The sequence below is a fragment of the Xenopus tropicalis genome, chromosome 7, assembly GCF_000004195.4.
Source record: "Xenopus tropicalis strain Nigerian chromosome 7, UCB_Xtro_10.0, whole genome shotgun sequence".
NCBI lineage: Eukaryota > Metazoa > Chordata > Amphibia > Anura > Pipidae > Xenopus > Xenopus tropicalis.
This window is the reverse complement of record NC_030683.2, coordinates 104,038,226-104,063,692: the sequence shown is the minus strand read 5'-3', so window position 1 is coordinate 104,063,692 and position 25,467 is coordinate 104,038,226. Positions and strand designations below refer to the sequence as shown.

The window sequence follows — 25,467 nt, the reverse complement described above, 5'->3', positions numbered from 1 at the left end:
GCAAGGAGAGGAGTGAGCCGGAGCTGGAAGCAGGTAAGGGGGGTCACAGAATGGGTGTCCATTGTGGATTCATTTGTGGGGATAATACGGATGGCAGTTACTGGTGGCAGCGTAGGGAACTATTAAATTACAGCATGGAGACCATTTTTGTCCATATGAGCTTATTATTTAAGAGACCAATTTTTCGAGCTCAGAATTTAAGGGAAAGTAATTGGGTTTAGTGTATTATAGACAAACCTATTCTAAACATTTATATATTATTTATTGTACATTTTTGAGTAATTATTTTTATTCTGTCTATTGCAAGGAGTCTGCAACTGAAAATGGTGACCCCCAGCAACCAAAAGTCACATTGATTTAAGAGTTTAAGTTAATTTTCACGTTGCTTTTCTTTCCAAGCCTTCTCCTAATTATTATCCTTTCTGACTTCCAAACTGCTAACTAGTTAATAGGATAATGAAACCCTAGCAAGCTGATTAAAAGTTGAGTAATTAAAATTCCAAGCCTAAGGGTTATTATAGATCTGGGTTACTGCTCCTGGGCAAATTTAGTGCCTTTTATTATATAACCCCCAATATCTCTGTATGCTTATTCCTTTCTGTACACAATACAGTATATGAATATCAGGCCTCTTTAAATGATTATCTACTGTACTGCCGGTGTGCACCCTGCATTAATTGGTCATATAGGGGCTGAGACCAACATTTGGTTTTTGTAATGTGTTGATACTAAAGGCATTCAGGGGCAGCACCCATATACCTTACAAGTTACGTGCCAGGAAAATCATGGTGGCACTGCACCTTTAATCACAGCCCCTTGTCCCTGCGCACTGAAGGCAGATTGTACTTTCTAGGCTATGTCTGCCTGTCTGTACAGGAGGATACCACTTACAGTATGTCAATGGGATGTAGCATGGCTTGTATTGGTAGAATATTGCATTTTACCATTTTACCTCATCAGCAGTGCCTCAGGTCTCTACTTAGCTACCATCACATTGTTTGGGTGCAGGGTAGGTGCAGTGTAACTTCTTTTCCAGTTTTATATTAGATAGCTTCAAGAAGGTTGGACTTTTTTTTGCAAGAGAGAAAATATAGGGTTATTCAAAATAGATCTTATTACAAAGTTGATCCTGGGACTGGTCTGATTGCCATCTTGGGGTAAGTAAGAAAATTTTGGAGAGGCTTCAGAAGGGGTTTTTGCCTTCCTCATCAACTAGCAATTAGGCAGGTTTTATCTAGATGTAAAATATTACAATATTCTAGTGAGGCATTGATTTCTCTAGTTATCTGGAGGGGGTACACTTTTTGGTGGGAGGGAGAGCCATGCATTGAGTAAATGTGTTGCAGCAGATTCATATATATATGTCACTTTTACCTGTGTAGTAGGAGCTGAAGAGAGGTTATTGTAAAGCTCTCTTATATATCAAGACATATAAATTATAACCCCTTAAAGCACCCCCTCCAACAGCTTATTTAGCTATTTCTTTAATTGTGTCCTTTGCTTTTTCAGGCAGTAAAAAAATCCAAATAAAAAGGGAAAACCCATGAAAACATGTGTGTGCGTGTGATCTTCTGCGCTGTTTGGGCAGCATTGTTAAGGAGTGTCGGTAAGATATACATGTTTTATTGAGATCTTATTGATGTCTCAGTTGTACAGTTGCACAGAACTCTTGCAGAAAAGGATTAATGCCTCTTTCATTCAGAGGGTTTTGCAAACAGGAGAAATAAAAAGGCATGACAACTATCTTTTTGCAACAGGCCTGCCAATTGGTGCCCACAGACCAGATGGGGCATTTTTTTGACCCCCAGTGTGTCCATCAGCTCTACAGATACCTGTATATGAATTTAATTTAAAAATAACATTGCCTCTGAACCTGTTGTCTATTTTCAAAGCATATTATTGGCAAATAAGGAAACATGAATAATCCCACCTAACACTGCATTCAGTTTGTCAATGTTAATCTGGGTTACTCTACTCGTTAGAAAAAAGAGCCCATAAAGCAGTGGAACAGAGAGTGTGACTGCACCAATGCCCATCCGGACATGGGGGGTGACAGCTGCAGTGTGCGATGACTAGACACCCTATGTTGACCCATACTACCTCTACTACCTCACACTACTACCATACTACCTGGAGGAGATAAGGGATCTTATAGACCATCCCAGGAGGTTGGATCCTCTTATCTCCTCCAGGAACGAATTGTGCTGTTGCCCCCCTCCATAAACTGGAACCTCCTAAAAAAATAAAAACTAAAGTTAAGCTCTTACCCATGTTCCATTGAAGGCATATTACTAAGTGACTCTCTGTTCTGCCCCAGAGAGACTTATACAACTGGAGAAGTTGGGGACCCTGTGAATAAGGCTTTAGTTAGAGACAGGTTAATCTTTGTTATAGTACTTTCTAGGACAGTGAGATTGATAGTTCTAGCTAGTAATAGAATTGGAAGTACAATTGTAGGATTTGATAGTAGGAAGTAGCTCTCCCCAAGGTTCTGCTTGTCTAAGTGAAGGGGACATAGTAGCGACGAGGAAATCAGGCTTAGTATTAACTCCCTGATCCAAGTCTGCTGTATGGGATCTGGACCACATGAGGAATTGAAACACTACGATAGGGGCATATTTATAATGAGGCACCCAAATGCCTCTGCCTAGAGCAGCACAGGGGAGGGCTGTCCTCGGGTGCCTATATTTTCTTTTTTTATTTAAATTAAAAAAAAGCCCCCAGCCTGGGAGGGACAGGGGTAGGGGGTCACAGTTTCTAGGACAAGTATACTCTTTATATAATCAGTGTGATCAGGGGTTTTCATTTGATGGTTTGCAAGGCACCTTGACATCTGGGCGCCATTGCTAGGAGCTTTGGTGCCCTTTTAGGTATGTAAGTATGTAAGCCTAGTTGTTGCATGGCTCTCTTGTCCAAGCTGGTTTCAAGCTCAGATCCTGTCTAATACCTAGTACTAATATCCTTATTTTGTTTTTAGAACCTGTACCCGTTCTTTGACACTGACCATTTGCCTGTCAGACCACGATTTGACTCCTCCTTGCCTGTACCTCATAAAATCTAGCCATATCTCTCTAGAGCTAGTAGGTTCCCTGTTGGTATGGTAGCAGAAAATAGCAGGGCCCCAAAAGGACACTGATGAAGGCCAGTACCAGAAGGGATTTGACTGCTTGTGAAATAGACTGACTACTATTAGTCAGTTTACATTGGGTTCAATGTTCACCCTTCATTCTTTTACCTACTAAAAACTCCAACAGCCTTACATTGTCCTGATTTGGATATGTCATATGTGATTTATAAACCCCCACCCTTTCATTTGACTGTGTTGGATCTTCTCACTTACTTTAATGCCAAACCACCAGTGGTGTTCCTATGTTCACTCCATGTACATGATTCATTTGGTTGCCTACTAAACACATAAGTACTACCAAATCTTACTGTTGATTTTCTCATTAATCAAAACAAACCTGCGCATATCCTTTTGGAGGGTCACCTGAACGGGGTAATGAAAATGAGCAAATTGCATGTGTAAAATGCACTGATCAGCCCAACCAATCACAATTTATCCAGAAACTTAAGAACATTGCTTCATATGATTCAAAGGCTGAATCAGACCATTAGGCTAAAAATCCGTGGCCCTATTTAAAGCCTGTGAAATGTGTTACAATCAAAGGTTACAGGCACAGATGGGGAAGAGCTCAAACTGATGAGCTATAAGGAACATGTTTAAAAGAAAAGATAACTGATATAAAACATATGAAACTGTACTGGTGCAGTTGTTTAATTATGCCATTTTCTAAATATCTAATTATAACAATGTTAAATTCAGTTATTTGCACTCAGTATGACACTGATCCAGTCTGGTTGTGTTCCCAATTATATCGCCATTTCTGATTTGTGAACACAATGGCCCAAGGTGAAAGATTGAAGTTTGGTCACATTGACCTGCCTATAGATTTGTCATTCCTCCCTATGTTTTTGAACGTATTTGTCTTTTAAAGCAGTTTGGTTCCATTACCTCTGAAATTGTATCATGACAAATGGCCGCCCCCTCCCAAGGCAAGTATTAAGTATGAGCATAAGCAAAGTTACAGGTACATGCAAATATTATTGCTAAGGCATATGGAGCTGCTAAGTGAGATTGATCTGTTGTAATGTAATATAATTCAGAGGAGGCAGTAAATCTCCAGTAAAATTAGTCTATGCATCTGCCTGCTCAGCTGCTTTAAAGGACACAAAAATGTGAAAATGCTTGACATACATTTATAGATCAGTTTTGTTTTCTGAGAGAATCTAAAAGGTCCTTCTACTTTGTAGACAAGCTGAGCCCAGCATCTGACAGGAGAGAACGAGGTCTATGAGCTGTTGTGCAATGGTGTTGGATTATGCTGCTAAATTCCTAATAGTTCCCTTAATGCTTTGGGCTATAGGCAAAGGCTGCATACAGATGTATAGTGCATTTCTATGGGGATGGCAGGTACTTATTCAGTACTTATGTACTTTTGTGCTTATTTTGGTCTTTATTGTGTTCTTCAGACTTGCAAGTCCGCCTTATCGGACCAAGCCCATGTGAAGGGCGAGTGGAGGTTTTCTATGCACAAAAATGGGGCACTATTTGCTATCCGATGTGGGATCTGATCGATGCACATGTAGTGTGCCAAGAGCTGAACTGCGGAACGGCAACTGAAATATCTACAAATGGGAAATATGGGCCAGGTGGGGTTTATAGTGGGCTGGACAGCTTCCAGTGCGTGGGGAATGAGACTCAGCTCTTGCAATGTCCCTATCTAATAGATCGACATTTGCATTCTTATCTGGCTGACTGTGGAGTCAAGTGTTCAGGTGAGAAGAAGTACATTGAGTCCTGGTTATCTACCCTGCCACAGATATTTATATCTAGGAGTGTTTATACATCTGACTGAGCTCATGTCAAAAAGGGGAAAGGGTATATTTTACCTTTAAAGACCCCTGTATATAAAGGTGTAGCATCTAAAGAAGTATTTCTTACCAAATTTGCTTCACAGCCCAAAAGCTGTTTTAGAACCAGTCAGGATCCTTATTTGAACTTCAATATTCTATTGTAGGATAAAACTTCACCAAGGGGACTTACTCTAAACAGCACGGGCACCCATGTTTGGGTCCAAACCAATATTTTAAGAATCCCCCAACTGAAAACCCAACACCATTTATAAAAGAACATTGCTGTTACAGAGGTTATCTGCTTAACACCCTTAAGCTGGCCATACACGGGCAGATCGCCAAGCGAGCGGATCTTCACCTGATATCCCCACCTACGGGTGGGCGATATCGGGTAGCAAGTAGGTTAAACAAAAAATAATCCAATCGTTTGGCCCTGGGGCCAAACGTTCGGATTACATTTGCGGCCACGGGGCAGTCGGTTCGGGGACCGCATCAACGAGCCGATGCGGTCCCCGATCCGACTGGATTTTCTAACCTGGCTGAACGATATCTGGCCAATTTCAGGCCCCTACACAGGCCAATAAGCTGCCGAGTCGGTCCAAGGGACCGATATCGGCAGCTTCTATCAGCCCGTGTATGGGGGCCTTTAGAGAGCAACATGACATAGTTCTAGCTGAGCTACACCTTGGTAGAGCCACACCAAGTCTGCAGACCCCAACTACAATTATTTTGACTCCATTTCTCCTGGGATATCTGTAGATCCTCAAGTGAAAATTTCCTGCATATTTCTGCTTAAAGGGGTGGTTCACCCTTACATTAACTTTTACTATGTTATAGAATGTCCAATTCCTAGTAACTTTGCGGTTGGTCTTCATTATTTAGTTTCCAAATATTTGCCTCCCACTTCTACATTTTTCCAGCTTTCAAATGGGGGTCACTGATCCCGACAGCCAAAAACTATTGCTCTGTTCACTTACAAATGTATTAATATTGTTACTTTGTATTACTTATCTTACTATTCAGCCCCTCTCCTATTCATATTCCAGTCTTTCATTTAAACCCACTGCCTGGTTGCTAAGGTAAACAAAACCCTAGCAACCAGATTGCTACTGAAATTCCAAACTGGAGAACTGCTGAAGGAAAAGTTAAATAACTAAAAAAATAAAAATCGACTGCAAATAGCCTCAGAATATCATATGTAAAAATAATTTAAAGGTGATTAACCCAATTAATAGAACAATGGGTGGTAAGTAGAAGCATTTCTTTGTTCAAGATAGTTTGGATTGATGCTGGTGGGACACCCTATGACTTGCCTTCCTTTCTAATTCTGACATCTCATTCAAGGATTCACGACCTGGGAGTGGTTTCTTATATATAAGATCAGATCCGGTTCTGCCCTGGAAGGAGTGAACGTCACTGTGCTTCAGAATGCAGTAAGTGGCTCTTGTCTGGCTGAAATGTTGAGTTCTGTGCTGCCCCATCCACTGTGAGGTCAGTTTGTACTGTAAATGTATCAGTTTAAGGTGGCCACAGACGTGGCGATTTGCGATCTTTCAAAAGATCGTTCAATCAGCCACTAACGCTCAGGGCTGAAACGGCAGATAAGGAGGTAGAAACAATAGGATTTCTACCTCCTTCTGCCAATTCAGCCCTGACGGCAGATTTTGATCAGGCGCCTTCTATAGCGCCCGATCAAAATCTTTTAACCTGGCCGATCGGCGACCGATATCAGCAGCCTCCTGCGATATTGGTCGACTCGCCGACTTGCCATACACGCACCGAATATCGTACGAAACGAGGTTTAGTATATATTAGTATATATGTATGGTGTGTTGAGGTGCAGGGGGAAATGGGAAGGGATGAAGGGGTGATAGTAGATAGGTGCTTAGTGGTACCTGTCAGCCACAGTAACCATGGTACAGAACATTATGCTAACCAAAGAAAGTGACAACCAAAGAGATTAGTAAAAATGTTTATGTAGCATAATATCTTTTTCTACCGAAATTAGTTCACCCGTTTTCTAGTGAAGTTTCTCAGTGCTTGGAAAGAGAGGGTTAACAATTCTTCATATTTATACAGTAGCATTCATTGTGTTATTGTTCAAACATTTCTTGGTTGATGGGGTTTTGTTAGTGTTCCAGTCTGGTTAGCCTGTTGCCCTGAGTAATGATGCACACTCACCTGGACATACCCCTGACCTGCCCAATCCTGCCCCGCTCAGCCAAATTCCACCCTTCATGGAATGCCTCGTCTTTTTCATGACAGTTTGAGTCCCCTAATTTGAAAAGCTGCTGGAGCTCTGTGGTTATCCAATCATTGAATAATCAGAAGCACTTTTCATAATTGCAGGGTTGCTTTTAAATAAAAACCTAACTAGATCTTTAGAATCATCCCCCTGGCCTTTAATTTACTAGAGCAGCCTCAAGGCTCTTCCTATAGACATATATTGGTATATCAGAGAGATGCAGTTGAGCCGAGGCAGTGGTTTTGGGGAGTGCTAATCTGGTGTAGCTTGGACTCCAGAGCTTAAATACTTTATCCTAAAAGAAAGTTGTGCAGACAATGACAGAATATTTGAAACAGAACCTCTATATTAAGCACATTTACAGTATATGTGGTTGGAACATTAAAAATAATAAACCATCAGTGTAACTTTTAATTTGTGGAACCTATATGGGCAAATTTGCAGCTGGGCAGTACCACTGAAAACAATCACGTTTCCTTTAATTGTTCAACCCACAGCAAGCTGAGAAAGGCTTATCACTGATTGGTTGTTATGGGTTTCTGCCCAGGTGCAAGTTTGCCCAGTATTTATGCGTTTGCCTAATTAGACATGGTCAAAATGCAGAGAAAGGGAGGACAGGACATCCATGTCTGCTTTTATTCTCTTCTTTTCCTTACCAATCAGCTTTAACAGCTTGAAATGATAAATCATGTAACAATACAGATGTTTCATAACATAGCACATGTGTCAAGGTACATGATACTATAGGGTCACTGCTTCCCCATCATCTCCAATATCTTTTCATTTATTCTAGGTATCCTCAGCCGTGTCAGTTCTGAGCAGGCAGACTGTATTGCAGGTGAAATACTGGAAGATGCGGAGCAGTTAACCACACAAACATGGATTATCCATAATCCCAAAGCTCTAGTTGTAGTCACACACAGGCTTCTCTCCTGTGTTACTTACCTACTTTCATTACTCAGTGGATCTTGTACTTAGAAGTTGTTGGTTGATAGGAGTGCATAGGGTGCCAGCAGGGAGCCACTGGGTCAGGACAAAGGTACTCAAGTTGTACTGTGCCCCCAGATCAGATATGCCCCATGTTTTTCGCTGGATTTAACCAAATAAGTTGCAATAAAGCAACATTTTTCACTCTTTTCTGTTGTCTTGGTCTATATTTTTCTCTGATACTGTAACTCAGTCATTTGTCCAACACCAAGAGTGGCAAGTAAGTCTGGAGTTGAGAGATCTTTGACCCATTAGTATCACAGTGTGTGGGTTTCTCTTATACAGCAATGCTACAGGGCACTGCATGAGGGGCACCAGAAAAATCCCTGCCCAGATCCCTTGAGCCTTGGTGCAACAGAATATATAGGAGATACTGTGATACTGTCAGCACAGCTTTCGCTAAACTTTGGTATTTATATACCCAACACAATGATGCTTCGTGAGCTTACATATATGCTTACATGCCAACACAAGTCACAAACCGTACTCATAGTGGCATAGCATTAGACCTAGCTCTATTACAGATCATTTTGCTTTCCAAGCTTTGTGTGCCTTCCATAGTGATGCAGAGTGCCTATATACAGCTCACATGGAGGACCAAGGATCCACTGTACTTTAAATAGGCAACAATTTATTTTTCTGCCTAAAAAGGCAGTGTCTTGTGCTCGGTTTTTACCACGCTTCAGTGTTCTGCCTTTTAGACTTGTTTTATTTTAGGCTTTGGCATCTCCTTGCCACTTCATTTCTCATGTTCAGGATCAGAGCAAAAAAACACTGCATTATTGGTTTTGCTGCATAAAATAGCACTGAGGTCCAACAGGGTTCTAATAACTAGAAGAGGTCACTTCTAGTTATGAGAAGGTAATAACAGCAGAGACCACATACCAGGAGGTAAAGCTTAGATTCAGAGCTAATGAACACACAGGGTTTCTCTCATCTATACACTGACCGTGCTGCCCACCCATGTACCTGCTGCATAGGAGAAGGCAGGTGGCCTTGTTCAGAAATCTGACAAGTTAATGTGTTAATAAATCTGAATGAGAGGAAGCACTAACATGTAAATAAAACAAGTTTAATAACTAGCAAATAACCTTTACTTCATTTTTGGTGACAATACATATACAAGAAAATTAAAGGCAGGCCAAGCTAGGTCTGACTTGCTTTAGGAATCACACATTCTAGGTTTAGGTTTGCAAGACTGGTTGAGTAGGTTTGGGACACTACACATTGTATGCTACAGTGTCAATTGGAGTCACAAACACAAGAACACTCGCTCCAGTGACTTTTTTTCCTGTCAAAATAGGTAAAAACACCCCCAGGAAAGATGAAAACATTCTTTAATTGAGATGGCTTCAAAAAATCCATACACTCTGTAAAGAATAAAAAGTAAAATACAACAAAATGTTTAATGAGCAATTTTGTCTTTGCAAATATGAAACGGTCACAGAAAGAAAATCAAGAAAAGACAACATTTTACTACAGTATAACCACCACTGAGATTCTTTATGGTCCTTGGGGGCAAGAAGGGGGAGTGGGGAAGGGGAGGTTCTGGGGTTATTTTACATTGTGTGGGGGGTGTGATGGTCAAAGAATAGGTCTCAAATTTAATTCCTTAAAAGGATTAGTGAGGTGGTCATGATGTTTCAAGGAGGGAAAAAATTACTTTTGGCCATAAAAATATAAACACAATCAGAAAAAAAAAAAGCCTCCTGCAAAAGAAAAAAATAAAATAAAATGAAGGTCCTTCTGATATTCCCCCAGCCTCTCGATCCTAGCTCATCTCAGCCCGCCATTTCGCTTCCATTCTACCAGAAATCACGGCGGTGGTAACCATCAGGATCACAGTATTTTGTAACCACCACTCTGTTAGCAAATTTGCGCCCAGTGAGTCCTTGCATGGCTTTCTGGCAATCAAAGACTGACGTAAATTCTACAAAGATCTGAAACAAAATGTGCATAATTATACATTTAACATTTCTCTAAAAAAAAAAAAAAAAAAAAATGCCGTAAAAAGGCATAAAAACCATGACATTTGACAATACTGGCAACAACCAATGAAACCTTAATAAAGTGTAAGATTACAGCACTTACCTTGCCGCATCCTGGCACTTCAACTCCATCCACTGGACGTGGTATTTCAATTGATTTGACAGCGCCATATTTGCCACACTCATCCCTAACATCCTCCACTATCTCCTCATACTCATCATCATCTAACAACTCTTCTGGCAGCACCATATTCATTAGGCACAACACCTCTGTTGGATGACCACCCATCTGCACCTGAGAACTCATAAGACCAGGGACTTGAAGGGTCACGGGAGTCTGGTTTATTGTGCTCTACAAATGAAAAAAAAAAAATACACAGAACATTAGAAAGCAACACACATATCTACATGAGCTCTGCCAGTTACTGGAAGACAACAAACATAGTATTTTTTCTCTTTAGTCTATAATGTCAGTGACCTCTACTCCATTAGTATGCTAAACATCTAACAGGTATATGTGATTTTACTCAAGTTAGAAACATTTTCTATAGATATGACTTTATACACTGGACATGCATTCTGCCTATGTTTTTTCTTCAAGTTCTACTTTATTGTAGAAAGTTTACAAAATATAAAACTACTCTAATCTAAACTGTGCGTGGGACTAAACAGTATCCTTACCAGAGTTGCATTCTTAGCTCCAACACTTGCCCTCTGTACCAAAAGCTTTTTATCACCCAGTTGCATCCCATTCAGTCCAGCAATTGCCTAGGGAAACAAAACATGGTCAAGCAAACACAGATTTCACCTAATGTGCACAGTGGTAAACCAGTTAAAGAAAACTAAGTGTTAGAAAGCAGATGTTTATAAACATTCTGAAAGAAAGCCCAATAAAACACTGGGCTACAAATATCTTATGTGGCTGCTGCTATCAGCTTAGAAGACGCTTGCATATCATACGATCAAAAAGCAAGTAAACTGTTTGTAATTAATGGAATTTCCATCTAAGCCCCACCCATTGCAGACAGGTGTATCGGGATTGGTAGCGGAATGGAAACTTAACGGCTATCATAGGATGCCACCTCTCTGCCAGTTTATCAATGCATTCTTTTATATAATGGAAAGTGAAAAGATTGGAAACATCTAGGAGTTACAAATGTAGAAGGCCAAGCAAGTGTACAGAACGAACAGCTAAGTGTTGAAGCATGTGGAGTATAAAAATAGAATGCCCTTAGTACCCGAGTGGGGAAACTTGGAAGGGTGTACACTGCTATATAACATTTTAAAAAGGAAAGTGCAGGTATATATTTTTAATAATCCGTTACTTTAGAAAATTGGTTATGATGCATCATCATTAATTTTCCTAGTGCCAAGAAATAAAATTGACAGTTTGGCATTCCGATTTACTATGTTAGAAGTCAGACTAGATTATTTCACAGTCACTACAGTTTAGTTTTAATGGTTTAATAAACCGATTTCTTACCTGATCTGTGACATTAATATCCACATATTCACAAAAGGCATAGCCTTTTGATAGGCCTGTGGCACTGTCTTTTACCAAATTAAATGCTTTTAAAGGCCCAAAAGATGTAAGCAATTCTTTGACCTGCGAATGAAAATAATCCAAAAGGTTATTTACTGAGCAACAGGGGGCAAGGAAATGCTTCAAGAGAACAGTCATATCAAATAAAGAATTTAGAGAAATAAGGGAGAATGCTTCAGGCTTCAGTAAGTCAGTTCTTATTATACCAATGGAAATACAGGCTCCCCTATAAAAAACGGTTTCCATGTACAAAATAGCTGCAATTCCATTCCTGAAATTGTATTGCATAGTTATATTAATCAGTAAACCAACACCATAAGTTTGTTACCTATAGATTAGTTCAGTGCCAGAAAGCTGAAAAATAAAAAGGTTAGTTCACAAGCCCACCCAAAATATTTTAGATGGTGAAGTGCAATATTCTGCACTGTAAGGCCCACATGACCCACTTATCCCCTAACAAGTGCAGTGCCAGTAGAAACAGCACAGCTCCCTGTGCAGTTTGCTAGTGTAGCTCCACACTTCAATTAGGGGACTGGTACTAATGTGGAGTGTGACCATTCAACCTTATTGCCTTCCTGCTGGCATTGCTTACGGGAAGGCTGGATGCAATGGAACACATCAGGGGAGCGGTCCATATTACAGACCTCCGTTCAAATGGATGGGAAAGCCAAATCAAACATTCCCAGGTATGAAAAATAACAAATAAGTAAGCCTGAAATTACCAACCCATAGGCTTAATGACTCCATGGTTACCTGGTCATCATTCAGATAGTTGGGTAAACCTCCAATGAAAAGCTTGTGTGCAGAGTCAGGGACAACTGTAGAAACCACCCCTGTTAAGAAAGGATTGATATTGGGAAAAAGAAAAAATAATATTTTCCATGTATTCCTTTTTTGCTCTGAAGTCCTGGCTGGAACTGCAGGCTCTGTAATAATAAATGTGTACTGTGCTCTGCTAAGTAAAATAAAAGGCATTATTTTCATATTTAGTAAACTATTGTATATTACAGCTTGCGTCAGGAACCTAACCACTGTTACAGCATAACCATAAAACCTAACAGAAGTAAAAAAAAGATTTCTAGTGGCACATAGTTGAGGCAGATTTCTCCCTCTATTTCTTCAAGGAACATTTAAATCAGGTATGAAATCAGCTTACCTGGTACATACACGGATGGGTTTTCAGACATGCCTGGTAAAGGCTGGTAATCATGAGGACGCCTTATTTTGAGAGACTGGCCTTGAAAAATTATCCCATCAAAAGCCATTGCCTGTGTTGTTTCATCAACAGAACGAAACTACAAAAAAAAAAAGGGGGGGGGAATGTTGAGTGGTCTACAATTACAGGAGTTATTTCAGAAATATAGGTCAGTGGGCTAACTTTGGTTTTGTCATTGAATTCTTTAGCAAAGAGCCAATGAGAATTGGAGGGTAATGAATGATTAGCAGCAGATTTTGGAAATTTGAACTGAGCTTTAACCCCCCCCCCCCCCGCTCCTTCTGTGGCTAAAAATGCACCTTCAAGGAATGATAAACTTTAGGATATGAAGTGTCCAACTGAGCATTCATACCAATTTCCACCCACAGTAACTTTAATGCAAAAACATGTATAACTTCAGTATACCATGAACATAAGGTGGCCATAGCGCAGTAAAGGTGGATGCAATTTAAAGGGATACAGTCATGATTTTTATGGTGTACTTAAACAGTGTAACACTTTATGTAGCAAATAATTCCCTCTACCATTTACAATTTCATTCTCGAACAAATTGTTTTTTTTTAGCTGTAATATTGGTGTGTAGGCACCATCTCAGTGCATTGTGCCTGAGTCTGAGCTTTCAGAAGGTGCCAGCGCTACATATTAGAACTGCTTTCAGGTAACCTATTGTTTCTCTTCTCCCATGTAACTGGAGGAGTCCCAAGTCAGACTTGGATTTCATACTATTGAGTGCTATTCTGATATCTACTGGGAGCTTCCATCTTGCTCCCTTTCTCACCAATCAGCACTAAAGTGAGACTGAAGTTTATAAGATCACAAGTCACATGGCTGTGGGAAAGGAAGAATATGGCTAGCCCCATGTGAAATTTAAATAAAATTTTTTGCACTTAACAGATTTCAATGCAGGATTCTGATGGGAAAAACTGTATTAACTGATGCATTTTGAAAAAAAAAAAAAAAAAAAATTTGTTTTCCCATGAAAGTATTGCTTTAAGTGTTTTATACATACATTCCTATTCGGCACAATGCCACTTTCCACAAGCTTTACTTACCTCCAAGAAGGCAAAGTTTTTGTCTTGATTGATCTGAACAGCCAGTACAGGATTTCCAGGCGCTTGAGTCAATCCACCAAGGCGCATCTGGGCATTAAAGAAATCCATCATTGCTTCCTGCAAGGTAAAAAGAGGAGAGAAATATAAGTGGTCTGATATCCCTGTTAATAGCAACAAAGAGCATGTTTAAGATCTAGAATGTCCTACTTGCCTTGCACGATGGTAGCAAACTTATTTTGCTACGAAGGGATTTCAGCCCCACAATTTTCACTTTAAAAAGAAATGGAAACAACTCTTTGATCTTGTTTTTCAAATAGAAAAGGTTTCTTTTAAATCAAAGTTGTTTATTGTTGTAATTCAACAAAAGCAGCCATTTCTGCAAAAACCATGCTAACTGCTGGAAAATTTGGAAAAAAGTTTGAGACAAACTCCATTAGAGTGCAGGGCCATAGTACCAGTTCCGAATAAAAAAAAAAAAAAAAAGCAAAAATGCGATACCCATTTTATAGATTAGAAATGTAGGGTTTAGCAATGTGTCACATGATCAAATGTGAAACAAATCATTTAAACACCATGGAGAAGGGACACCAAGTTTTGAAAAAACCCACCTGTAAGTTTTTCTCCATAACACCGAAAGACCAGTTATAAAGCCATTATAGCGTGCTTAAAGCAGCTGCCAAATACCTTACCTGTGTCAACTAGATTAAGAATACTATTTAACAGAACTCAATGTAACTGCTTTGTAACGGTCCATTTTTATTTAAAATGTATTAATGTTACAATTGCCTCAGACACTGGGTCTCAAACATGTTTCTCAGTAAGTCCCCAACTGCTAAGGACAAATATTGTATTACTGCCTGAGAAGAGATAAATAAGGTTTGCCCACTGACTAAGCAAATGATACACAAGGATATGCATTTAACTGGCCACATCATTTACACACTTTACACCAAATAATGCTTATTTGTATGTGGGCTTTCTGGCAAACAATTGAAATACATTAAGCAATAAGGACTTCATTCAGGATTTTGCAGGATTAGGGATGTGGTGGCTGGAGGATTTTTACCATTGATATCCCTTAAAGATCAGAAACCAAAAGACCAAATGTAGGAAGGGTTTTAAACGGTTTACAGTAAAAATTAAACTGGGGAAATAGATAGGCTGTGCAAAATAAAACTTTTCAATATAGTCAAAAATAAAGTCTACATAATTGCCAGAACACTAACTTCCTCCTTTGCAGTTCTCTTATCTGTTACAAGTTTGTAATCAGTAACTTGGGGGAATATGGGATATAACTGTTCCTTTAGATTGCTAAGGATCAAAAGCAAAGTAACTGAACAGTTGTCTTATGTGCCCCTCCAAGTCACTAAGAGGTTAGAGAGCTGCCAAGGAGGAAGTAGTTTTCGGATATGTTCAACATCCTCCCAACTCCAGCCTTTATTGATTACATTTTTGGCTATCAGAAACATTTTTTATTTTGCACTACCTATCTATACCTAGTACTCCAATGACATAACGCCTGTTTAACAATGGCCCTAAATAAAGAGTGACTTAACCAAACTCATACAGCTTAAATGAAAATAAGGGTGGTAGTATAAAGAGAAAGCAATGGATTGCTTATGTAATAATTCAAAGGTAGCTATCAATGCTGGTACCAGGATGGACAAAAAAAAAAAAAAAAAAAAAAGGGTATCTGAGATGGCACAGTTCTCTTGCAGAAACAACCTACGGCAATGTATATTTACCCATGATAGGGCACTGAGTAAAAGCCCAACTACAACTATTCAGAACAACGAATATTCAAACAAATCATATTTAAAAAATTTACAGACTGTATATTTGAAATCCTCGCCTGTCAGGGACTTACTGAGCACTTGTCTGAGAGCCCAAAATTCAGGTCCCTGCTTAAGAGCTGTATGCAGGAAAATTGTTAGTGCCACCAATACGGATAGCTTGAGACCAATAACAAAAGAAACTGAGATAAGAGAATGTTTCAAGCTATGAAATACTTATTAACCTAAGGGGCAAAGAATACCTTCATTAAGTGGTAAATAAAATGTTGAAGAAATGCTGAAAAATGTTTTGGTGCTGCCATTTCTCAACCTCAATACTTTACTATAGCTAGGAAATAGAATGGCTATAGCAAATACCTCAGTGATTCCAAATGGAATATTTCCAACATAGAGTCGACGGGCCTGTCTTGTCATCTGACTACCCACAACAGGCACAGGAGTAGGAGTAACTGCCAAGCCATCTGGTGTCATTGTTGGAAGGAGAGCAGTAGCTGGAATCTGACCCGCAGCTGAGGAAAAGATAAAAAAGTTACGCGAAATATAAATGGTCTGCAAGTGTACAAATTAATAGTGACATGTGACAGTCAATTGTACAGTTAATTTAAAACCAGAAAAAATATATCTAAACAAGACAGACAATACCATACTCAAGCTTACAAATATGTGAAGGTTTAGTACTCACTGTAAATTCATATTTTCTGCTTTTGAACGTATAGGTAATGTGGTGTAAAACTTTTGGCTGGGAAACTCAAGTTAGAAAATTATAAAGGGGAAGCAAAACAGCTGATATTGTCCTCCTTTTACTCCCGTCGAATGATATGCTGTTTTACCCCACAAGGGAAGTCTATGTGAAGAACCCCTTGTGCAATAAAAATGAATCCAAGCTGGACAGCTTTTCTGTAAAGCAAAATATTGCACTTACCTTTTATATTCACCTCTTCTCTGTGCTCAGTGTAGTTTCACAATGTAACTTGTGAACCGGAGCCCAAAATTTCACTGCCTGTTTAAGAGTATGGCCTAATGCAAGGGGCGGACTTACAACTTTCTCCTTTGATGCTATTCCCTTTTTGTACTCTAGGGGTATCTCTTCATGGTCTAACATTCATTTTTCCAACACAATGGCACTTAGGCTACATCAATAATTGTGTAGAAGAAGCTGCCCCTGATAATCAGTTTCCTTTTAACTTCCAAACACAGACATAACACAAATGATAAAGCAGATACTGCGATAAGCACAAAAACTGTACATTCAATCAGAATTCACATTTCAAATATATTACATGCAAGATTATCCAGAAGGCTCCAAAATAAATGCACAGAATCCTTGTTAAGCAAAGAGCTTTTATTTTGCAGTAATAAAACATACCTTTCAAACAAAAAAATATTAGTTACTCATTTAAATAGCAACGCTGTATTATGACCCTTAAAGCTTTCAAAAGCTAAAGTAAAAAGATGAGTATTAACTAAATGTTAAAAACAAATTACCTTGCATGGCTTTATACTGCATAGGGGTGATATGCTCAAAACCAGGAGGTGGAACATCCCAGTATTTACGGATCTTCTTTTTCTTCTCATGTCTTGGTGAGCGACTGGACAAAAAAAAAAAAAAAAAGGGAAGATTTAAGTCATGCAAGGGTTAGCATATTTACACAATAGTTTAAGAGACATCTACAAGTTTTACCTGCGTCGCCTTCGATCCCTGGATCCACTTCGCTGCTCTCTACCTCGCCTGTCTCTGCTACGGCTGCGGCGCTTCCGGTCTCGGCTTCTAGAACGGCTGTGACTACGTTTTCGATGACGATTTTCCTTGTCCCTTTCTAAAGATACCAGAGGAATGTTGCAGAAAATTATTCCACAAATCACAAGCTTGACTGTGCAATACATTTGACCAGCACTTTCTCTCTAGTATATGGAGGTAATAAACTTGTAAAATTCAGCAGAAAAAAAAAATGGACCCCCCCCCCCCCCCCAAAAAAGGACAGGGAATGTATTTCTAACCTTCACTTCCTATACACCACCATCTCACATGCCTAATATCAACTGAGGGGGGCTAAACTGGTAATTCACAAAAAAATCTGTGTAGACCGTGCCGCCACGTATGCCATCCCACCGGCGATTTATATTTTTGCCGGTTGGATGTCATATCGGGGAGATTTTTCGTGGGCGACTTATCTCCCCGTGTACCAGAGCCCTAAGAAATAGGCTGATAACAGATTGCAATACCACTTGTATGTATGTATATCTTTATTTATAAAGCCCTACTTATGTAAGCAGCGCTGTACAGTACAATACCACTTTTTATCAGATTCTAACACGACTTAAGGTGGCCATACATGGTAAGATATTCTTGTTGGGAGAGATCGCCAAATGACTGGATCTCCTACCAATATTCCCTTATTCCATTAAAACCAATGAATTACAACTAAGGGTACAGGCACCGTAGGATTGACACGTAAGTCATCCCGCCAGTGATTTACATTCTAGCCGGTGGGATGGCATTTCAGGGAGATTAGTCGCCCGCAACAAGGAAGATTTGTCACGCTCCGACTAATATACTCCTGTGTCACAGTCCTTAAGCTACAATCACAGCATGGAAAAGAGCTAAAAGGATTGTGTAATCAAACGGGTAAAAAAGTGATTTGGTTTAAGTTTGCAAATTACCCAAACAGATGAGAAATCACTGAATAGTGTAGTTTTCCTGCAAATACAATCTGTATTTTGAGGATAATGCATCCAAACTGGAATGCACTAGTGACGCCCCAGATCAGTAAACAGCAGTGAAATGGCTGCATGCTGCAGGTTAGCCCAGGTATGCGCTGTAAGTTGGCAGGTTATGTTTGTTACAAAAGTAAACATTTAGTCATATTAGTGTATATATAAAAGTTTTTAAGTCAGGAAACTTTACATATCACACCAATGGTTTAGTTTAAAGGAACAGTAACATTAAAAAATAAAATAAGCTACGTGTATGTAGCTCTTAGACATGGATTCAAACAATGTGCCTTTTACCTTTTTCAGCTTGAATGGCTGTGCCTATGGCTACAGAGGAGCGTGTTTATATATAGTAGTGTTACTGAAGCAATCATCGGTTTTACCAGTGCAGGGCAACAGTACATTATAATGTAATTAATTGTTTAATGTAACTGTTGCTTTAATATCTAGGAATATCTGCTGGAATTCCCCTGTAAACACACACAAAGGCCCTTGATTTTAAACTCTCTGCATCTAAGAACCCTGAACTTGATCCAATGAAAGGTACACTAAGCCCCAAATCACCGGCTAAAATTATTTTATAAAATATTTAATACTGCAGTATGTTTAATACCCCAACATACATTGTGAAAGGCACTGGACCTTTATATCCAAACAATAGTACAGATAAAGGCTTGGTACAAGGTCTGTACAACTTGCATCCCTGTAATACCCCTTTACCAGACCTAGTCTGACCCTATATCACTGTGTTAAGTCCATTAAAGGAACAGTAACACCAAAATATGAAAGTGTTTTAAAGTAATTAAAATGTAATGTACTGTTGCCCTGCACTGGTAAAACTGGTGTATTTGCTACAGAATGCTCCTATAGTCTATATAAATAAGCTGCTGTGTAGCCATGGGGGCAGCCATTCAAGCTGGAAAAAAGGAGAAAAGGCACAGGTTACATAGCAGATAACAAATAAACTCTGTAGAATACAATGGCATTTTATCTGTTATCTGCTAAGTAACCTGTGCCTTTTCTCATTCAAATGGCTGCCCCCATGGCTACACAGCTGCTTTGCTTATATAAACTATAGTAGTCTTTCTGAGGCAAACACACCAGTTGTACCAGTGCAGGGTAACAGTGCATCATATTGTAATTGCTTTAAAACACTTTCATATTTTGATGTTACTGTTCTTTTAACATTGATTTAAACCCCCCATACACTGTACATCTGTGCTTAGAAACATAGTTCATACATTATCACCATGAGCTGAAACCAATCAATCATACTTAGTTGCAATACAAAATGGTGTCATGGCAAAATAAAAAAAACTTGCTTTGTAGATGAACAGGACTGCCCAATAGCTAGGCCTAATACATTGCTAACTGCATTATGGGGGCACTATGGGGCATTATGCCATGGGCTGGGGGTTCAAACTAAAGGCAGTTAGAGATTTGGGGAGAATGCTTATTTGCTATTCAAGATTCTCCCATAAGCTCATCCTGTAGGTTTATGATGTTTATGGATGAGCAAGTATTTATTGCCCTAGATATCCTCTGGACTATGGCTGATACCCCATATATGTTCCCCTGTATTATAACTTAGTATGTGGCCCCTGACCATAGCTTGCACCTTTAAAAATAAAAATAAATAAAGCTTGAACGGGAAAAAATTCTACGATCCATTTTAATTATTATTTAATGTTTCACACAAACTGGCCAGTGAATGGCGCTGTCTCATTGGGTGTATTGAGATTCAGCCCGATAGCGCCACAAATAAAGCCATACAAAGTAAGGTCGCTGGGTCGATCATCATATGTTTTTTAATCGGGATTATTTTAACAAATGAGGCCATGGCAACGCACAGCATAAAGGAAGGTATAAAGGAAGGTATAAAAGGGCAGAGTTGCAGAAGCGGCAGGCCGCCCCACGCCAGCGGGACCAGAACCTTCGGGCCTACCCAATGGGCTACGTAAAGAAAAACTCCGCCCCATCTAGGCCTCAACCGCGCACATTTCCCTCTTCTCCCGCCACGCCACATATTATACGGCCCCAGGCCGGCGGCTCCCGGGTTTCACCTTACCTTGCTTATTTTCATTCAGCTGCCGCTCAAACTCGTCGAAGTCAGACATGATGGCCGCGCTTTATTGTGATGGCGGCGGCAGGCCGTGTCCGAGCGCCAGTCCTGCACTCTCTTCTCGCGCTCTTGTTCTCAGAGGAAGGAGTGGGAGGAGGAAGGAGACAACGCAGTCGCAACACGCTTACCAACCAGCTTGGCGGCTTCCGGAAGTAGCGGGGCAGGGGCTTGTTAAGGATTCGCCCGCTTCCGGAAATGATTGGGCGGAGCTTACTATTTTCTCGGCTTCTTTTGAAAAGGGCTTTACTGAAGCGAGAAGACTTCCGGGAACTTCGACAATTTTCGTAAGTAGGGGGGCGTGGTTTATTCAAACATATATGTTTCGGACGGACATGAAATAGAGCCGGCGGAAGACGACGTTAATCCGGTCATTTAAGTTTAGAAGAAAAGGAGACATCGATGCAATTAAGGTGGCATGGCTAGCTGAGCGTGAGGCCTGTTAAAATTAGACACGGACATAAATAAAACATGTACATATGTCTCTTTGTAGGCGGTAAATACATATTGACGGTGTGTTCTCATTTGTAAGGACAGCCTCCTCCTGATTGGTGCAATACACGTGTTTTCAGGAAGCCCAACGTGCAGGGCCAATATGAGCGTTGTACTGCGATGTACCTCTCCTGTTTTATACACTTTGCTATGGGATCCGCAATGTGTTATCTTCCTCCAAATACTGTTTTGTTGCATTAAGAAAGAAAAGGGAACTTGCAGAGATGGATAGTCACATGTTACTTTAAAATATATACAATATTATGCCAAATAATTATACTAATCTAAATATAGATTATCCAGAGAGAATCCTCCCTCAGTCTTTTTAAAACTAAACTAAGATAGTACCTTTTGGAGCACTCACCCAGCACCTGATCTGGGGACTAGCACTTATATTGTAATGTTACCCACTGTGACCTACAGCACTTATATTTGCCGATTTGTGTCTGTAAGTTACCCTCCCATATAGATTGTAAGCTCTACGGGGCAGGGACCTCCGTCCTCTTGTGTCTTTGACTCTTTCAACTGTACCTTGTATTTATTGTTATACTTTGTATTTATTATTATCTTAATAACCCCATTTGTAATAATCTATTCTACTGTACAGCACTGCTTACATAAGTAGTGCTTTATAAATAAATAAAGATATACATACATATAGAAGGAATGTGCCTGAAAAAGTAGTGTTTTAGGCAGCCCATTCTTTTTTACTGGCCTATACTGACACAGGTTGATGTAAGTGCTGAACGCAGGTGGAAAGCAACATTATGCATCGGAGGGCCTCATACACAGGCAGATAAGCTGTCAAATCAGTCTGACTGGGTTAAATCACAGAAACCCCTAATCACTATAATCTGTTCTTTGATACCATTTTTAAATGTTGAAATCCAGTTGCTAAACAGTTCTTCCCTTTCTGCATCATTTGACATCCTGGCAGGAGAGGAGGGACTAAAACATTGATGTTCTCCACAGGTTACAGGCAGCATGCAGAAACATAACCCACAATGCATTAACTGTAATGTTCCTTTCCTTATGGACATCACATGTGCAGGCGTTTGGAGAATTTTTTTGCCGAAGACAGGTGACTACTGTTACATTTTATTTCAGTGTCAAAGTAGTCAGCCAGATCAGCAGGAGAACAGGCGGCCGGCTTATGTAACTGTTCCAAATCATTTCATTACATTAAAAATTATAAAAAGGCTGCATTTTTTAAGTGATGTATACTACAAGTTTGTTTGAAGATAAGTATACTTTTCAAAAAAACAAGTTGTGTTTGGGTGGAGTTCCCCTTTAATTCTGCCTGTGTATGGCCACCTTTATTGCAGTTCTATTTGGGAAGCCTGCAGGATCCATGTGCCATTAGTATAATTCTATCAATACAATATACCATGACATATTACAACAATTAATTGTGGATGGAGTAGAGCTGCCCTCTAAGGCTTATGTCACGTGTAGTGTTTTCTCCACAATTGGGGAAATACTCTGTAGGGATCCATAGGGTTAACTAGTCCCTATGGCTTTAAACCCTGCAGCTTCCTTGTTTTGTGCTGTTACTGGGCAAAGACCCATGTATCCATTTTGAGTTTGCATATGTGTCCTATTACTTAACAGGGAGCACTTTGATATAGTGCTTAGCAGGGGGGTGGGTCTGCCTCTTTGGCTGCCTTTGTTCTCAGGTGAAGGACCACTGAGCCTGGGAGCAGAACTAGGCCCCAGTAAGCCATGTGCCCCTAGAAAAGTGAGATAGTGAGGGAAGGAAGCAAGAGCAGTTTGGCTCCAAGGAAACAATAAACTAGTTCTACTGTTCAACTGCAAGAACCTTCTGGCGCCCATTTGTTATTCTGCACACAGCAAAGTGGGTTGTAGTTGCGCTACACTATAGCTCAGTTTGGTCACTTTTACATAGCGAAGGCCCATCCTGAAGGATTGAGTCGCGTGTACCCCATGTTCTAGACCTATCTAGCCGTGCTGTTGGCTTGGTTACAGCTAAGAAAGGGTTACAACTTAATACCACCCACACAGGCTGCTATAGACTTTAAACATCTATGGCTAATGCCAGACGAGGCGTAGGGCCAATATTTTGGAAAAACGCTTGCTGAAAATTCCGCCCTGCGCCTCCTACATGTGCCTGCACCCAAATGAATGAGATACGCTCAGGTGCAGGCACATGTAGCCGATATGCGCATTCTCCTACTAACCGGCCTCCCAGACTCCCACCTCTCTCCCCTGCAATCAATTTTAAACTCTGCTGCCAGGATCCTCCTGCTCTCTCCTAAGAGGGATCCTGCTCAGCCTCAATTAAGCTCACTAGCATGGCTGCCTGTCAAGCAAAGGATAGCTTACAAAATCCTTCTGCTGACATTCAAAGCCCTTCACTCCTCTGCTCCTCACTACATTACTTCACTGGTCTCCCTGCACATTCCTGGTCGTCTCCTCCGCTCCTCTCAGAGCCTCCGTCTCTTTACACCATCCACACCCACTGCGCTCTCTCGTCTTAAACCTTTCTATCTCGCTGCTCCTTACCTCTGGAACTCTATCCCTGAATCCCTCCGTAGGGAAAACTCACGCACTCTCTTTAAGAAAAACTCAGCTGTTACCTTCTGGAGCACTAAGACATTATTTTGCCCAGTCCTGTGCTTAAGGGCAAATGCCCATACCTGATGCACTCTTACCTTCCAGTTTGTGCATGTATGTTACCCAACCACTCAGATTGTAAGCTCTATGGGGCAGGGACCTCCTTCCTACTGTGTCTCATACCACATGGCATCGCGTTTTTATGCGTATTTCGGCTACATGTGCTTGCACCCAAGCGTATCTCATTCATTCAGGTGCAGGCACATGTAGGAGGTGTAGGGCGGAATTTTCAGCAAGCGTTTTTACGCTTGCCGAAAATATCCGCCCTACGCCTCGTGTTGCATTAGCCTAACTGTGCAAGAGATGGATTCTGGACTAAAGACTGTGTGCACAAATATACACTGCTGTTTCTAATACTGAGCCAAAGAGCCCATCAGTCTAAAGTTTGAGCAACTGCATATTAGACACAATCCTCTTAGTATTTACAAGCCTCATCTAATGACAGAAACTGCGAAGGTAGACATAAAAGGCTGATACAGTTATCCAGTTCTCATGATCCTTTATACAACTCTGCAGCATTTATGCAGATATAATAGGCAATGCAGTAAAATGTATCATTTATTGCTTTTTCTTACAGTTTTTTTTTATATCTTCAAAACACCAGCTGAGTTGAATGGAATGCACAACTTAATGAAGAAGACATTTTTCCTGGAACAGAGAATAAAGCAGCTCAATAGACATTAGAGGTAAAATGTGCACAGCATAAAAACAGCATACAGTTCTGTAGATCACCAAACATGGGCATATTAATACCATAACCATCCAGTAGCCTAAGCAAACCAACAATATGTACCATGTAAAAGTTCTGCAAAAGCAAATGGGGGAAACTACTGTTTACAGTTTCAGGTGCAATGACGTTAAAATAAGATATTTTAAATAAATTCACAAATTCCTTGCCAACAAGAATGGCTAGAGATAATTATTTGCCTTAGATCATCTATCTTCTACAGCAGCGGTTCTCAACCTGTGGGTCGGGACCCCTTTGGGGGTCGAACGACCCTTTCACAGGGGTCGCCTAAGATTTTATTTTTATATAAAATTATATAATTTTATGGTTGGGGGTCACCACAACATGAGGAACTGTATTAAAGGGTTGTGGCATTAGGAAGGTTGAGAACCACTGTTCTACAGCCTCACTCACAGCCCTTATTTGGGGGTAACATTGATGTTACACATTCCTAGAGTTCACATGGCTTATGACAGTGATCCCCAACCAGTGGCTCAGGGGCAACATGTTGCTCACCAACCCCTTGGATGTTGCTCTCAGTGCCCCCAAACCAGGTAGTTATTTTGTGAATTCCTATCTTGGGGGCAAGTTTTGGTTGAATAAAAACAAGATTTACTACCAAACCCTGTAAGCTGATAGTGTGCATAGAGGCTGCCTAATAGCCAATCTTAGCCTTTATTTGGCACCTCCATGAACATTTATGGTGCTTGTGTTGCTCTCCAAGTCTTTTTACGTTTGACTGTGGCCCACGAGTAAGAAAGGTTGGGGATCCCTGGCTTATGATATGTCACTACTTACTTCTTACCTAGGTATTTGCCATACCGATTAGTTTCACGAACACAGTGACAGTACAAGCCTTGACCAGAAAATCACTTGTGCCAACTGAATGCGAGATTCCACAGAGCAGTGATTCTTAACCTATGGGTATGGACACATAATTGGGTCCCCGTGCTGTTTATGGTGCATCTCCATGGCCCTCTTTAATACAGTGAAATGTTCTGCTACAATAGGCAATAGTAATAAGGTGCATAATTAATTCAAA

General features: G+C 40.3%; 1 protein-coding gene across 2 annotated transcripts; it reads right to left on the bottom strand.

The window, feature by feature from the left end:
* Positions 1-9,225: 9,225 nt before the first annotated feature.
* u2af2 (U2 small nuclear RNA auxiliary factor 2) lies at positions 9,226-20,630 on the bottom strand. 2 transcript variants are annotated; one of them, NM_001001217.2, is given in 11 exon segments: positions 9,226-10,089; positions 10,241-10,489; positions 10,819-10,905; positions 11,621-11,743; positions 12,434-12,513; positions 12,837-12,975; positions 13,949-14,065; positions 16,099-16,250; positions 17,227-17,330; positions 17,423-17,558; positions 20,522-20,630. In NM_001001217.2, coding segments are annotated over 11 exon segments (1,371 nt in total). In that variant the 5' UTR covers positions 20,571-20,630; the 3' UTR covers positions 9,226-9,954.
* Between the last annotated feature and the right edge of the window lie 4,837 nt (positions 20,631-25,467).